Below are 17,060 nucleotides of genomic sequence, written 5' to 3' on the forward strand. Positions count from 1 at the left end.
GCATATAAGTATAGCCAGGATGTTCCCCCCACTTTAAAGACTGGCACCAGGTATAAATATTGTTCCCTCAGAACAACTCTTCAGTACACTCCTGGACCTGTGGAACAATTCAGAAGCCCTGCCTTACTCCCCAGAGGACTTCCCTGCTGCATGAGGCCTGCTTTGCTCCCCAGATAATTGCCCTGCTGCTTGAGGCCTGCCTTGCTCCTTGAAGAGATGACCATCTCCTTGAACCCAGGACAAGCAGAGCGACTCCAATGGCTAGTTAGCTCGCTTCCTGTGTGAGCTACAGGAAGATCATCAGCTCCAGAGACTTTCAGCCCTGCACCTTACCTCTGCAGGAGTGAATCCTAACCTCGCAAGGGTGTCCTATGGTCCTGGACCGTTGGAAGAGGCGTTAAATGTGCTGCTTCTGCCTAATCCTAAAAGCTGGGACTTTTATAGACAAATTTGAACCAAAAAAGTGCCAGAAGAACTGACTGAAGACTGAGCCGGCCTGCCAGCCAACTGGATAGCCTGACTTTGCGGTAGCTCCCACTACGTTCTTCTTCGCAGCAGCAAATCCTGCTCAGCTGACCCTCCGGGCGACAGCATCCAGCCTGTTGGACTATGTTTGCAACTCTATTTGTACTCCTGCAAATGAGCATTTGACTTGAGTGGAGTTCTAGGGAGGACTCCAGGGCAGCAAGCCTCATAGTGCCTACACCCTTCTCTTTCCAATCATTTGCCCAGTTAGATCAATTTCCATTCGGTTAATATATTTCCTTTTTATTACAGAACCACATTGTCTGTTACAGTTTCCCTGAACTCTGATTAGGTGGCACATCGAACCTCTTCACTTAGCAAATAAAGGAACCCACCTCCCACTCCTGTATCACAGCGTAGGGAACATTATCGTATAGTTCTTTCTTTGTTTCACAATAATCTGGCAGTAGTTGTTTACAGCAGAGTATCCTGAAGCCAATAATCTAGGTGTCATGTTAACAGCAGAGTATCCTAGAGACAACATACAAGAGTAAGGGTCACATGCCTCATGACACAGTATCATGTATCTACTAAATTTTACAAGTAAAAGTAAAATTTAAGGAATATTTGATAAATGCAGAATGTTTGTGTAAGGACTGCCAATTTAATTGTCTCCATGGGGAGTAACACTTCCAAGTCTTTACTGTGATAATTGCACTATGTTATAAAAGGAGATATTTTATTACACTTGCATTCCAGAATAAGATTCAACTAAAAGATCTTGCTCTTGCTACCAGTGATCCAGATCTTGTGAGCCAAGTTGTGACCTTTGAAAAAGGTCTTTAGTATGATATTACTTAGACTTTAGAATCAAAGACAGTCAGTGCCCAGCTTCTAGACTCTTTGTTTTTAACTTTTTCATTAGGAGTAGCAGCATTAATGGAATACATTAAACAGTTTATGGTACTCACGTACACATCATTTCACATAACTATCTTTTTAGTTGCCTAATTGTGCAGCTGCAAATTTCTACGTAAAATTGTTAGACAATTGATTAAAATAACAGTTATAGGAATCCAATGTTTATACAAGTTGTGGAACAATTTAAATTCTTATAACTTGGAAGCAAACTAGGGAAATTTATTCTGTGGCTTGAATGATTGCAGGTCAATACTCCAGAAACGGTGGTCCTATGGGACTTTAATAATTTTCAGAGTCTGGGTTGCTTTCCATACGAAAAATATATATATTTATTGTTTATCTCCAACTTCTTTTTTACTTTATTTAATCGTTTATGGTTGTAAACTATTTTTCGAAAAAGATTCTTATTCTTATTTAGTTTGTTGCTTTACTTTATATTGCATTCTTTTAACCTTATTAGATTTCCCTGACATTTAAGTGTGATTTTTTGTACCATTTTCTTTCTCCTCCTTCTTCCCTGATGTTTTGGAAAGTACTATAATAATGATCTAGGTCTCCTAAATTATGTGATTTCAGAGTAACTGATTGAGATCAACATTATCTGTTATAGGGAAACAGTACTGAGATGATTGGGAACAAAGTTGTTAGAGCACTATTGTGCTAATTTCATAATGACGTATTTTGCTTTATTTCGAATATTTGATGAAGACCATTATTATAAATATTATTAGGGTTAGACAAATTATTGCAAGATATGACCTGGAAAAGTCCTGTTCTTCTCTCACTTGCAGTTGTTTCAAATAACTGTTATTGCTTTTCTGCTTTATAATCTTTCTGCAGTTCAATATGTACACTCTAGATTTACACCTACATAGCATCATAGGTTGCATTTTAAAATGCAGCATAATACATTGTCATTTGCCACATCAGTCCAAGTAGGCTAAGTGTACAATGTAGCTTTGAAGTACAAATATGTCTGCTTTTGTTGGCCACTTACATTGGTGTTAAAATTCTTGCATTTGTGTAGTGAACATTTGTTTGTGTGTTGACTCAGTCATCGAGGGCGCCATTGGTGGAATGCCAAGTTGACATGGAATATTGTTTTTCAGCAAATGTCATGGTTCTGTTTACCTACCTAATATGGCCACATTCTCAAACAAAATCATAAATCTACAACTCTAGATTTACACCTACATTTGATGAAGGTTTACATTTGTTGCAACATTCACTGCTTCTACAGAGCATTCGCAGGTGTAGGCAGTTACACACACATAACTGAATGTTTTGCATTAGTAGGAATACAGCAAAAATGCCTTTTTCCCCTGTGATGAAATAACTTCCCCTAAAGAGCCACCCATGAGGTGTTATTTATCCTCTTCGCAGTAGTAAATCTCTGAGATTACCAGGACGGGAATGATCCTTGAAAAGAAAAATGTATGCATAAATATGGGCGTTCACCAACTCTACCAGGCATTCTCACCCTGCATGCGAAGGTCTCAGCCCTGGGAACACAATTACTCCCATGTAATATTTAAGATGCAGTAAACTTATTTAAAGCATTGTGTAACATTTTCAGTTTTGTGAGTACAGAACTTGAATTTGTTCTAGTAAATCATGCCATGCCCAAGTTGGACTTGGGCGTGCAAATAGATTTGTTAATCAGGCAATCCTATTTCCAAACCTCCTTCTGAAGTCGAGAACAGCTTATGTTCCCGAAATGCTCTGAGGTCTGCTGTCCACTTTACAAAGTATTGATTGTAAATCTTATTACAAGCACAAGACAAGCTACCTTATACTGTTTCCTTCTTGTTTTGCTTTTGGAGGTGAATACACATTTGATCCTTACAATTGAACACAAGTTTGTTTGAAGTTAACAGATTGAATTTATAAATTCGAGAGTCATTTGAAGTGTATCATTTATAAATCCTTATTTGAATCATTTACATCGCATTCGTTTTAAACTTTTTGGAACATTTAATGAAATGGAGCTGAATTGATTAAATTACATTTCTCTATTCAGAACATTGCCTTTGGATTCGCTGAACACTCAAATACAGAGGTAAACGTTCACTTGAAATGCGCTTCAAGTGGATTTCCCCACTGTGCATTAAGGTGTAATGAGCCAGAGAACATGTTGTAGCAGTTATGACTTTTCTGTGTTGTGTAGCATGGGGGGTGGGGATTTTGATAATCATAACAATCAGTATTGTATTTTGTAATAATCCATTTAGTTGATATAGCCTAAACTTTGGTAAAGAGACAGTGTATCCCAGTGATATGTGTGGTCAGGTTCTATAAATACCCTTCATCAGTATTAGGCAGGTAATATTTCCTGGCAGAGTACTTAAGAAGGTATTTTAGGGCAGCACCTATCTGCTGTCATATTCTCTTTAGAGAATTTCTTGGTAGTTCAGAAAAAAACAGACCAATTTGTGATTTTCATACCGAAGAACTGCATTTTTTTATACAAAAGTGAAACAATATTTTTGTTTAATATAATCTGCTTTTGTGATTGGGTATTTTTCATATTTTTTTACCATTATGCTCCATTTTAAAGCTTAGTTGGGAATACTGTAAGGCAACTTTAAATATGTATTTTTATCTATGAATAATTTGGTATTCAGTATCCCTGCCTGCTAGGTTGCCTTTTTCCTACTTCAAAGATGAACGCTATTCGATTTACTGTACCATTTGTGTAAGATCATCACCAAGGTTTGCTGCTTTCCATGACCGTTGCCCCTAGCTTGAATGGACTAGTGCATGCGGTGTCAAACTTTAAAGCAAATCTATATCCTTGCGTCACTTTCTTAACAAGGAAGATGATCTCCTGAATTTTTTTCAGAAAACCTTTGTCACACCGAACTCTACCCTCTTATACTGTAGCAGTATGGGAACATAATCTGTAGCCTTTGCCCTCATGAGAAATAACAGGCCAGGACTGGGATTCACTGTGCAGTTTGAAAAGCATATGTTTAGGGGTGTGGCATCCAAACATTTGACTTTTAAAGGGTGCAAGTTTTCCTGGGCCCAGTCTGCTGGAAGTACATGGAGGGCAATAGCTGGCAAGGGACGGGTAACTTATGGCATCAAAACATGGGACACTGATCGATTTCATGCTTTAAAAAAAAGTGTTTTTCCATTTCTGAACTGATTACAAAAATTACAAGAAGCCGCCTTTTAATTGCAGGCATCTCCCCCATCAGATGGGTCGTATCACATGGTGCATGCATGTACATGCACAGACACTTCCGCCTTTTTTCTTGAGACTTCGTGTTCAGCTTGTCTTACCATTCTTGTGCTAACACTGTCATGCATTGAATCTTGACGTTTTATCAGGCATGCACTGGCCTTGCCTTTATTTTTTATAATGCCCTGAATTATGTGACGGCATACCTCTTGCAGTTTCAGATCGTGATCTCCTTTGATGTAAACTTGCTATGTGCAATGAATATCTCTACAACAATATCTACACCAAGCAGTTCTAAAATGTTTATCATGTACCTGCAGAAAACAGGTGTTTCAATACTTGCGCCATGCTCCTTGTGGTTTGGAGTAACAAACCATTCCCACTTCCTATTAACTGGTAAGTGAATGAAGGGGACAGCTTGTTATTGGTTTGCAAGTCTCCAACTCGTGCCACTGAGAATCTAAAAATCCCTCTTACCTGCTGATGTCCTGCTGAAACCTGATTTAGCTGGAACTGATTAGTTTGGCAAACCCCTTGCAACTTGAGTTTTCCTCTTTTTTTTTAACATATTCCTGTCTCTACTCCTTATTACGAAAGTTCAGCAGATGTTTTAATGTAATATTTTGCAGTCTCTGCTGCACCAACCTCCAAGACAGTCTGCCCACCCCACAACAGTCCAGCCTTTTTCATCTCTGCCCACACCCATCCATGTTCCTTTCCCTTGCTGGCAACTCCCATGAGACTGAATTAAAACTAACTAGAATATCTATTTTATTCTTATGTTTCTGGGCACTGGATAAGACATTTGACCCCATCCATCTTTTTATGGCTGGTCAGGGATACTGTATGGACATTCCATGTAATGCAGGAGAATCTTGTGCTTTGAGGTCGGCACACAATATTTATCAGAAGTGTCTGCATTAGAGAAAGTGCACTGTGATTCACTGCACTTCCTTTTCGGAGGTCAGCCTGTGCCTACAATGCGACAATTGAGGAAGCCTGGGCTGACAACATACGTGTATAACTCCATCTGGACATCGCAAGGATGGTGAACTCTTACCTTCGTCTCGAACTGGCGTGCCATCAGAAGTCACAGACTGTGCCGTAAGTACATGGAATAAGGTCCAGAGGGAGCAGGGGAAGCCCCTGAATTCTGGCTCACTGCCTTGACACCAGACCCACGTCATATTAGCCATGAGTATAGCACTCAGATCCTGAAAACAAAATAAAGTAGTAATCATGGGGATCAACAAAGAGGGTGGAAGCAGACCAATGAAATGAGGAGCACTGAGGTTGGAAGAAGGAAGATTAAATAAGAGGTCTTTATTTTCTCCAGAAACAACTTCAGTTATTCCCCCCAAGAGGCACCCTTCTAAAATCTACGTGCCACCACCTCTAATGTCCACTCTTTCATGCACTCAACCGCCACACATATCTGAGTCAACGTATCTGTTGCACTCCATCATAGTTGATTCCTACTTGTCATAGCCCTTCAGTCTCCTCACTGGTTACACTCATCTAAAACCAGTATAATAGAGGCTTTGTGGGTCATAGTCTACTTTCTCCCAAATTTCCGGTATTTTCTCTTATTTGATAGAGACTTCTAGCCGCAGATTCCCTACCTTAGAATTATCCTCAGGCGTCAGACTGGATCCAGAATTTTTTTGTGAGCAGTAACCCTGCATACTGATAGGTGGCGTCGTTCAGCTACGCGTGGCGTCCTTGGCCTCGTCTGCGCCGGAAGTGACATTTGCAGTGCCTATATAGGCTCCAACCAGGCGTGATGACATCAGTTCCTTTATTTCCACACCAGCCAGCGCAGATCCGGGAGGAGCTACCCCCAAGTCTCTTTGATTAGGCTTTTTTCCACATTTAGTCATTCTTTTTTGAGGTCTTACCTCCTGGTGTGGTAGGGAAGTCCTCCAAGAAGGCCGACTTTAAGCCCTGCAGTGCCTGTCACTGACAGATGTCCGCACCTTGTTTGTCTGTGGTACCTCGAATGGAGCCTTGACCCAAAAGGCCTGCTCGACTGCCGCACCATGCATGCGAAGGCTTTGAAAGAGCGACCCCTCAAGCTCCTGGTGGCTTGACGAGCAACACCACCACACTAGAGCTCCTGGTGGAGAGGAAGGTCCCAAAAGCAGTGGCCAACTCCGAGGTCTTCGGTCCACTCCAATTCGTCAAGCCATTTGGGTACGTCTCACTGCCACAAGAAGAAAAAGAAGTTGAAGCGCTCTTCAACTTCACCTCATCCATCGGCCAACGAGACAAGGGAGTGTCCCTCGAGGCCTGGCTTCACAGTTGAGCCAGTGCTTGAGCCAACTCTGCACCTCCCTGCATTTCCAGGAGCAGGGGCGACCCACGCTCAAATACAAAAGTTTTATGAGGTCATGCGCCTCTTATTTTAGCGGCCCGTCTTTGGGTCCTGCAGGTTCATGAGGGTCCCCTACTGGATCCACGTCGGCAACTAGACTGGCCCCAAGAATCGACAGATGGATCCAGATTGACACCGGTCATGCCATGTCGACACTGTACTCCCGGTTCCACAGCATTGGCTCTACCTTCACGGACCTCAGGATCTGTGAGGATTCCCCACCTATCTGCTTGATTCTGAGCAACGCCAGCAGGACGCCATGGGTGAGACATTTCTCTCCCACCCTTCTGACCCTGCTTCACCCTGGACTCCCTCGGCAACACAACCGCCCCATCGCGGACTGTGGTACCGTGACTCTACGGGCAGGACTTAATTCCTACACATCCACCTTTACCTCGCGGTTCTCCACTTGGACTAACAGCAACCTCTCAGGCATTCTGATTTTTCTGTCCTGATGATGATCCCCTGACCGCAGTTGGGGATCGAAACTTGTTGCTTATGATTAATGTGGAGCATAAGATGTTTCCCTCATTGTGACTGCTGCGAATTATGTATCACTAAAAAGTCACTTTGAAATTTATATCTGAGGTCTGGGAATCTGTTGATTTCCATAACCCCGTCACTTTCTGCTCACTGCATGATACTGTATGCTTTTCATGTTTATTGAATGTGTAAATAAATGCGATTGTTTTCCATTTGGATATTGACATACACAACTCTGATTGTAGTTTTGTGATTATGACTTCACATTTCCTTGATAGGGACAACTGTCTCTAATAAAATACTGCTCACCCTGGTACCCTTCAGACTTACAGGGTTCCCTTGTCCTTGGTTCACTTACTTTATGTCGACCTTCCCCGGCACCGGTCCTGAGGCCGACACTCCTGGCGCCCACCAGCAGCGTCATCCCCATTGTCATCCCCGACATGGAGCCGGAGGAGCATCATCCATCACTGGCTCCTGCACCAACTTGAGGCATGCCTTCCAGGTCAGATACTGAGGCCTACTCCTATGGGCTAGGACTCTGGGAAGAACGGGAGGGAACATCATTCACAATGGTGGTGCAGAGCGCGGCTTAGGTCCCAGACCTTAGCTTGCCCTTTGTGGCAGTCCAAGACTTACGTCTTGACAGGAGTGCTTCAGCCGGGAGTGTCACCTTCCGAACTGCCTCTCCCATTTAATGAAGCACTTACTGATGTGCTTATTGGGACCTGGTTTAAGCCCAGCACAGGGGTTCCTGTGAAAAGGACTATTGCCCGCTGCCACTACCCCACTCCTGGATACTCCAGATTCCTCATGGAACACCCTAGCCCAGAGAGCTTGGCTGTCCAAGCATCCACTTCTCATGTAAATCCTGGCGCATTCCCAACCACGCTACTGGATGGGGAATCGAAGAGGCTGGACAATTAAGGCAAGAAAATGTTTTCTTCCACCAGCCTGGCTTTGCGATCAGTGCAAGCCTTTTGGGACACTATTCCCATGGGATACAGTTGCACAGGTGCTGCCAATGGTACCAGAGGAGGCCCGGGTCGTGCTCTTCTAAGCTGTTGCCAACGGGAGGGATTCAGCTAAGTTCACCATTCGCTATGGGCTAAACACCACCAACTCACTAGGCAGAGCCGTTTCTTGGACAGTGGCACTGCGACTCCATGCCTGGTTAAGGACTACTGGCTTTTCTGGGGATGTCCAGACATTACTCTTTGACATGCACTTTGATGGCTCCCGTCTCTTCAGAGACAAGGTGGATTCGGCACTGGAGCGCTTTAAGGACAGCAAGGCTATGGCCAGGTCCTTGGACCTTTCTATGGCCCCTCATCACCCTAAATCTGCCTTTTGCTAGTTTTATGGCCACATATGGGGCGTACAGTAGCGTCCTTAGCCGCCCAGCTACTGCATGGCCGTGGATGCTGTACCTACCGGCTCCGTTAGTCGGGTGACCAGCGGTCGGGTCTGTCCATCGACCCCCAGCAGCAGCAGCCTCCAAACCCTCCTACGCTGCCCATTTAGCATTATGGGCAGCCAGTGGGCAGAAGTATTTGCCATCACCTGCCCCACTGGTAGTCCATATTATCAGACAAGTGCGTTTTGCAGATTGTAAGAATGGGTTACTCCCTCCCTTTTGAGACTACACCTCTCTCCATGCCACCAACTTACGACAGGCTGATGGAGGACCGCCTTTCTCTTCTCCACCAGGGAATGACAGCCCTTTTGACCAAAGGAGCAATAGAGAGAGTGCAGCCGGCAGAGGTGGGTCATGGTTGTTATTTCCGCTTCTTACTGGTGTCCAAAAGCACAGAGGCATTCGTCCTATCCTCGACCTTCGCACTCAGTTATTTCCTCACAAAGGAGATGTTGAAGATGCTCACACTTGCTCAAGTCCTCTCTGCCTTGGACCCTGGATGGTAGCGTTGAATTTGCAGGACAAATACTTCCACATGCCCGTTCTGCCTGCCCACAATTTCCTGTGGTTTACGGTGGGTCACAAGCATTTTCAGTTCGCTGTGCTCCCTTTTGGCCTCACCTGCACACCTTGGGTGTTCACCAAGAGGATGGCAGTGGTTGCAGCTCATCTGTGGAGATCAGGGGTCCCTGTCTTCCCTATCTCAACGACTAGCTGTTGAAAGCAGGCTCACCCGAGGCTGTCATCTCCCACCTCCACACTACAGCGGACCTACCGCATTTGCTGGGGTTCCCTATTAACTTGCCATAGTCACATCAGACTCACTCTCAGATGATCCCTTTCATCTGAGCTGTTCTGGACACAGTGCAGTTTCGGGCCTATCCTCCCGAGCGGCGAGTCCAGGATATTCTAGCACTTTGCAAACACAAGGAGATGATGAACGGAGCGCTGAAACCAGTAGTGGCCGGTGGTGGGAGTGGTGCGGGTGTTGGGATGGGGCGTGGAGCAGGGTGGGGGGGGGGGGTAGTAAACTATGGAATATGGCCCAACAGAGGTAAGTAAACAAACAAATAAATAAATAAAACAAATTTTGTTGCGCGCACTGCGTCGCATTTGGCAATGCAGCACGCACAATTAAATTTGTTTTATTTGTTTATTTACCTGTGTTTGGCCGTATGCCGTAGTTTACTACCCCTCCACCCTGCTCCTCCCCTGCCCCGCCTCACCGCCCCGCAGCACTCTCACCTCCGGCCGCTACTGGCTGAAACTTTTCAGACTCTCACCCCCAGTCACAGATCTGGGTTGAATCCATCATCATTCTTTAGCTCACTTTGCCACCTCAGTTCAGACCCAGCTATATGCAAATCAGTCTTCACCCTGTGCCTCATGGGAACAGTCCAGCCTGAACTGCTAAGTGTTGCCCTGAAACCAGTCCCTGGATGCTTGTTTCCGGTTCAGGGAAGACCTGGCTTTGGCAGTTCGGGCTGGACTGTTCCCATGAGGCACAGGGTCAAGACTAATTTGCATATAGCTGGGTCTGAACTGAGGTGGCGAAGTGAGCTAAAGAAGGATGGAATTCAACCCAGATCTGTGACAGGGGGTGAGTGTCTGAAAAGATTCAGCGCGCCGTCCATCATGTCCTTGTGTTTGCCCTAAGTTGGCAGAGTATACCCAGATGTGGGTCCCTTGCTCACTATGCCACTGGTTTCAAGCTAGCCTGGCTGAAGAGGGGTGTTACCCCAAAACCGGTCCTGGGATGCTTGTTTCGAGTTCAGGGAAGACCTGTCTTGGCAGTTCAGGCTGGACTGTTCCCATGAGGCACAGGGTCAAGACTGATTTGCATATAGCTGGGTCTGAACTGAGGTGGCCAAGTGAGCTAAAGAAAGATGTTGGATTCAACCCAGATCTGTGACTGGGGGTGAGTACCTGAAAAGCTTGAGCGCTCCAGCCATCATATTCTTGTGTTTGCGCTATTCAAGCACTTTGCCAGTTCGGAACTGCAAGAGCTTCTTGTGTGAAATTGGTCCGCAGACACACCTATGGGGAGATTTTGCTTGTGTATCTATTCTAAGGTAAGGAATCTGCGGCTAGAAGTCACTATCAGATAAACAAGTTAAATACCTTATCTGATGGAGGCTAACCACAGATTCCTTACAGACCGACCGACCCATCCTCCACTCTCTGCGAACGTATTTCTAGGAGCATTGTTTTCCCCTTTCATGGCCCTAGTTTTCCACCCCAGTGGTCAGTGTACTTCACGGCTCCACGCTTCTGCTGTGGAAAGTCGCGAAAAGTAACAGACAGCTGAGCACCTGGGTGGCGCCGATGTAGGCACAGCGACGTCAGTTCTGGCAGGGAAGATGTCAATGACACCACTCAGAGCCGAACAGGGCACTGCTATCAACAAAATTCTGGATCCAGTTTGACGCCTCAGGATAATTCTAAGGTAAGGAATCTGCGGCTGGATAGAGTCGCTGCCAGATAAGGTGTTACCGAAGGCAAGTATCATGTTTTTTGGGACTAGGTATGGGGTTAGAATTAGTGCACTGGTTCTTCCCAAAAGATCACAAGGTAATTCTTGTTTTCTTATCTTACGAGACAAGTTTGGGAAGATCTAAATTCCAACAAACTCCAGCAAGAGCCTTCACTTAGCAGAGGGCTCTACCCAGTTTCTAGAGATGAACTATCACTTCTCTATGCCTGAATCCTTGGGGGGAAAAGCATCTAGCAATATGACAAAATTCAAAGAAGGGCAAGAAGTAAAAGACAAGTAGGACAACAGGAAGACAAATTAGGGCAATTAAAAAAGCACAACAGAGCAAGTCGAAACTGGTGAAGAGAGTGGAGAAGCAGCAAACATTTTTGAAAAAGGTAGTGCAAAGCAGACCCAGAATATGCAAGGAAGATGAAAAATATAGGGGACAAGAGAAACAAGAGAACCAGGAGAAAACAAAGAAGGGCTTGAGCTAAAGTAATACAGAACAAGTAGAAAAGTCTCAAGAAGAAAACAGACAGCAGCAGGAAAAGCAGCAAAAAGCACGAAAAAAGTACAAGAGGAAAAGCTTTACAAGAAAAACATAGCAAGGCATACAATCAATGGACAGCAAAATGAGTGAACGAACAAGAGGAAATGCGGAGAAGAAAAAGAGGGAACATTGAGTGACTAGAAAAACAAGCATTGGCAAAGCCAATAAGTCTGGGCTATATGAGAGTTATTGGCATCATTGAAGTGGTGTGAAGTGCCATTTTGAGGCGTGGAGTGACATTGTGTGGAGTAGAAAGACACTGTGCCGTGCAGTGGCACTGAGTGGAGTGGAACTGTATGGCGTGGAGTGGCACTGAGTGGAGTGCAGTCCATGTTCCACAGACAGAAAAATAAGTGATGCCTGGTATGCGCTGGCCAATTAGGAGGCAGCAAAGAAGAGTGACAATGATGTCCATGAATATTAAGCACTGGGCAACCTCCAAGCCCTCCATAGTAAATGTTATCCCTTGCACCTCTAGCCTATGCGTTGCAGGTAGACGAGGCTTAAACAGAGTACAGAAAAAAACAGGACAATAAAAGGGAAAGAAGACCCGGAAAACGCAAAAAAAGAAAGTGACAACAAAGCAAGAGGGGAACACATGGCCGCCAAAGGGATATTGAAGGTGAGAGGAAAAGTTGAGAATGCGCTAAGGAAAGAAGAAATGAAAATAAGAAAAGTGATACACTTACAAAAACACAACTTATAAAAGCAGATCAAGAGAAGTAAAAGGGATTTAGGAATGAAAAAGGGCCTGGTAGGTCAATCGAAGAATTATGAGGAAAAATACTAAAGGATTAGAAGTAAAGGAGACAAAAAATGATTATGGGAAATAGATGTACACAAAAGGAGACAGCATGAAATGCGCGTATAGTATGAAAAGATACTGGAAAAACTAGACACTGAAAGGGCAGAAGAACTTACACTTTTTCTATTATTGAGGACATTTTCAAAGTCACTGTAGGAAATTTGAATGTCAGACACATTCTGGAGCCAGGAGTCCATGGCCAGAAGAAGGTTCTTCACAAAAGGCCGTGCAGGGAAAACCTATAATAGAAAAAAAACCATCAGCAGCGATAGGCAATAAAACCTCACAGCGCTATGCACTGAAGTTAGAAAACTAATCCATCGGAGGATTGGCACACAACACCACTCTGCTGTAAAAACAAGGCACAGTCAAAAGGCCAGGGGGATGCAGCACCCAGAAGAACATTGTACTGAGAAAATACGAAAGAACATACGATATTGAGAACTGAGGGTGCACTGCACTCCACATTTTACAAAAAATGGTGACATTCAGGAAAAAGAACCAAGGAGGCAGCACTCTGTACAGCGAGAAGAAGCAACAACACTAGGGAGAGTCGAGGTAATATTGTGCACTCCAGAACTCTACCACATGAAAACAAAATAACACCACGAGAAAGCCACACAAGTTCACACCCCTAAGTAATTTGCATAGTAGAAAAAAAAGCAAAATTACCCCTGGAACGAAATCTAAGAGGACAGTTGAATCACTAAATGCCAATGCATCCCCATAAACCATCAAACCTCAAAACTCGCAGCACCATCAAATGCAACAAATCTAAAAAAAGAACACACTATATATCATGTTTTTAAAAAAAGATACAAGACTACAGATTAATTCAATCGAACGGTTTATTACATTTAGATTAAGTCCAAAGGAGAATATTCTACCAGAAGCAGGGTTCTGCCCTGCTCTGCTCGCCTTCGTCAACCTGATCCGACACCCACAGCACAGTGACAGTCATAGCATTCTAAATAAACCACTAACGCTGGCTGAGAATTGTATACATTTCAGTATACACTATACTGCTCCCTTCCTTAAAGAATTAAAGAGAAAGAAAGTGATAAGTATATATTTTTTGTAAAACAGATTTGTCAAAATAACACATATGATGCAGATCTCTGAATCCCAGAGACAGCTGCCGCATGTATGATACAAAATAAATCGACTTTGACCATTTCACTCATGTAAACAGGAGAATATGAAAGGCGATACTTATAAAATCAATCCCTGCAAACACCCCACATCCCCCCTCTCCCCACCCCCCAGTGCACCGTCTCCTTATTCCCGAACGCAAAAACAACAATTGATGGACAGAATGCAGAACAATGTCATACATTCACCCCAGTACAGAGATCTGGGCCTAAATCCATCGTTTTTTTGCTCACCATGCCATTCCAGTTTGAACCCAGCCATATGCAAATCAGTCTTGACCCTGTGCCCCATGGGAACAGTCCAGCCCGAACTGCCAAGCCAGGTCCTCCCTGGACTGGAAACAAGCATCCTAGGACCAGTTTCGGGCTTTCAGCCCTCGTCAGCCAGGATAGCTTGATTCCAGTGGCATGGAGAGCAAGGGACTCACGTCTGAGCATACCCTTCCCACTCGGGGTGACAAATGCAAAAACAACAATTGATGGACAGAATGCAGAACAATGTCATACATTCACCCCAGTACAGAGATCTGGGCCTAAATCCATCGTTTTTTTGCTCACCATGCCATTCCAGTTTGAACCCAGCCATATGCAAATCAGTCTTGACCCTGTGCCTCATGGGAACAGTCCAGCCCGAACTGCCAAGCCAGGTCCTCCGTGGACTGGAAACAAGCATCCTAGGACCAGTTTCGGGCTTTCAGCCCTCGTCAGCCAGGATAGCTTGATTCCAGTGGCATGGAGAGCAAGGGACTCACGTCTGAGCATACCCTTCCCACTCGGGGTGACAAATGCAAAAACAACAATTGATGGACAGAATGCAGAACAATGTCATACATTCACCCCAGTACAGAGATCTGGGCCTAAATCCATTGTTTTTTTGCTCACCATGCCATTCCAGTTTGAACCCAGCCATAGGCAAATCAGTCTTGACCCTGTGCCCCATGGGAACAGTCCAGAACGATGGATTCAACCCAGATCTCTTGACTGGGGGAGAATGTCTGCATTGTCAGCATTCCGTCCATCATTTGTTTGTTCTTACGCTTTTCGCCCTAAGTGGGATGGGTATTCCCAGACGTGGGACCCGTGCTCACTATGCCACTGGAGTCAAGCTATCTTGGCTGATGACGGCTGATAGCCAGAAACCGGTCCTAGGATGCTTGATTCCGGTCCAGGAAAGACATGGCTTGGCAGTTCGGGCTGGACTGTTCCCATGAGGCACAGGGTCAAGACTGATTTGCATATGGCCATGTCTAAACTGGGGTGGTGTAGTGGGAAAAAGAACGATGGATTCAACCCAGATCTCTTGACTGGGGGAGAATGTCTGCATTGTCAGCATTCCGTCCATCATTTGTTTGTTCTTACGCTTTTCGCCCTAAGTGGGATGGGTATTCCCAGACGTGGGACCCGTGCTCACTACGCCACTGGAGTCAAGCTATCTTGGCTGATGACGGCTGATAGCCAGAAACCGGTCCTAGGATGCTTGATTCCGGTCCAGGAAAGACATGGCTTGGCAGTTCGGGCTGGACTGTTCCCATGAGGCACAGGGTCAAGACTGATTTGCATATGGCCATGTCTAAACTGGGGTGGTGTAGTGGGAAAAAGAACGATGGATTCAACCCAGATCTCTTGACTGGGGGAGAATGTCTGCATTGTCAGCATTCCGTCCATCATTTGTTTGTTCTTACGCTTTTCGCCCTAAGTGGGATGGGTATTCCCAGACGTGGGACCCGTGCTCACTACGCCACTGGAGTCAAGCTATCTTGGCTGATGACGGCTGATAGCCAGAAACCGGTCCTAGGATGCTTGATTCCGGTCCAGGAAAGACATGGCTTGGCAGTTCGGGCTGGACTGTTCCCATGAGGCACAGGGTCAAGACTGATTTGCATATGGCCATGTCTAAACTGAGGTGGTGTAGTGGGAAAAAGAACGATGGATTCAACCCAGATCTCTTGACTGGGGGAGAATGTCTGCATTGTCCGCATTCCGTCCATCATTTGTTTGTTCTTACGCTTTTCACCCTAAGTGGGATGGGTATTCCCAGACGTGGGACCCGTGCTCACTACGCCACTGGAGTCAAGCTATCCTGGCTGATGACGGCTGATAGCCAGAAACCGGTCCTAGGATGCTTGATTCCGGTCCAGGAAAGACATGGCTTGGCAGTTCGGGCTGGACTGTTCCCATGAGGTACAGGGTCAAGACTGATTTGCATATGGCCATGTCTAAACTGGGGTGGTGTAGTGGGAAAAAGAACGATGGATTCAACCCAGATCTCTTGACTGGGGGAGAATGTCTGCATTGTCAGCATTCCGTCCATCATTTGTTTGTTCTTACGCTTTTCGCCCTAAGTGGGATGGGTATTCCCAGACGTGGGACCCGTGCTCACTACGCCACTGGAGTCAAGCTATCTTGGCTGATGACGGCTGATAGCCAGAAACCGGTCCTAGGATGCTTGATTCCGGTCCAGGAAAGACATGGCTTGGCAGTTCGGGCTGGACTGTTCCCATGAGGCACAGGGTCAAGACTGATTTGCATATGGCCATGTCTAAACTGGGGTGGTGTAGTGGGAAAAAGAACGATGGATTCAACCCAGATCTCTTGACTGGGGGAGAATGTCTGCATTGTCAGCATTCCGTCCATCATTTGTTTGTTCTTACGCTCCTTATTCCCGAACAGCATATCTCTAAACCAAAGTGCCATTGCTCTACATAAAAGCCCAGTGTCTAAGATATTGGATCCTGCTGTGGAAGTAAGGGCAACCCATGAGAGAATGCAGAGAACGAGGGAGGCCAACAGGTCACACCGGGTCCCGGCTCCGGCCCTCCCGCAGCGGCTCCAATTCCAAGCATCGATAATCCGCCCAGCGCCTCCAGATCTTATAGTGCTTACGGGGGCACCCTCTAGCTTCAAAAATGGGAATCTCAAGGCTCATACAGTAGTCCAGACCTCTTTTCCAGGTCGAGACAGAGGGAACCACCACCGCTTTCCAGGCCCTAGCTATATCTCTTTTCGCTAAGGTAAAGCCTAGGACCATAAGGTGGCGCTTATAAATGTTGCCCTCGATCCCTTCCATCACATGCAGGAGGACAAGTTTCAGTGAGCTAGGAAGCTCCCACCCTAGTACCTCGGAAAGGCAGGCCAGGACCCCCCTCCAGAATCGTGTGAGCGCTGTGCAGTGCCAAATAGTGTGTAGCAGGGTCCCTTCCTCATGCCCGCATCGAAGACACACCAAGGAAG

General features: G+C 45.4%; 1 protein-coding gene across 1 annotated transcript in view; it reads right to left on the bottom strand.

Moving 5' to 3' along the window:
• Positions 1-17,060, bottom strand: part of QSOX1 (quiescin sulfhydryl oxidase 1) — a 428,334-nt gene that overhangs the window by 15,366 nt on the left and 395,908 nt on the right. The window contains exons 9-10 of the mRNA XM_085601768.1: positions 12,795-12,917; positions 5,634-5,787 (exon numbers count right to left, since the gene is read on the bottom strand). Coding sequence (XP_085457894.1) covers positions 5,634-5,787; positions 12,795-12,917 — 277 coding nt within the window. The remainder of the gene's footprint in view (positions 1-5,633; positions 5,788-12,794; positions 12,918-17,060) is intronic.

This window comes from Triturus cristatus, chromosome 4_2 (assembly GCF_964204655.1).
Source record: "Triturus cristatus chromosome 4_2, aTriCri1.1, whole genome shotgun sequence".
NCBI lineage: Eukaryota > Metazoa > Chordata > Amphibia > Caudata > Salamandridae > Triturus > Triturus cristatus.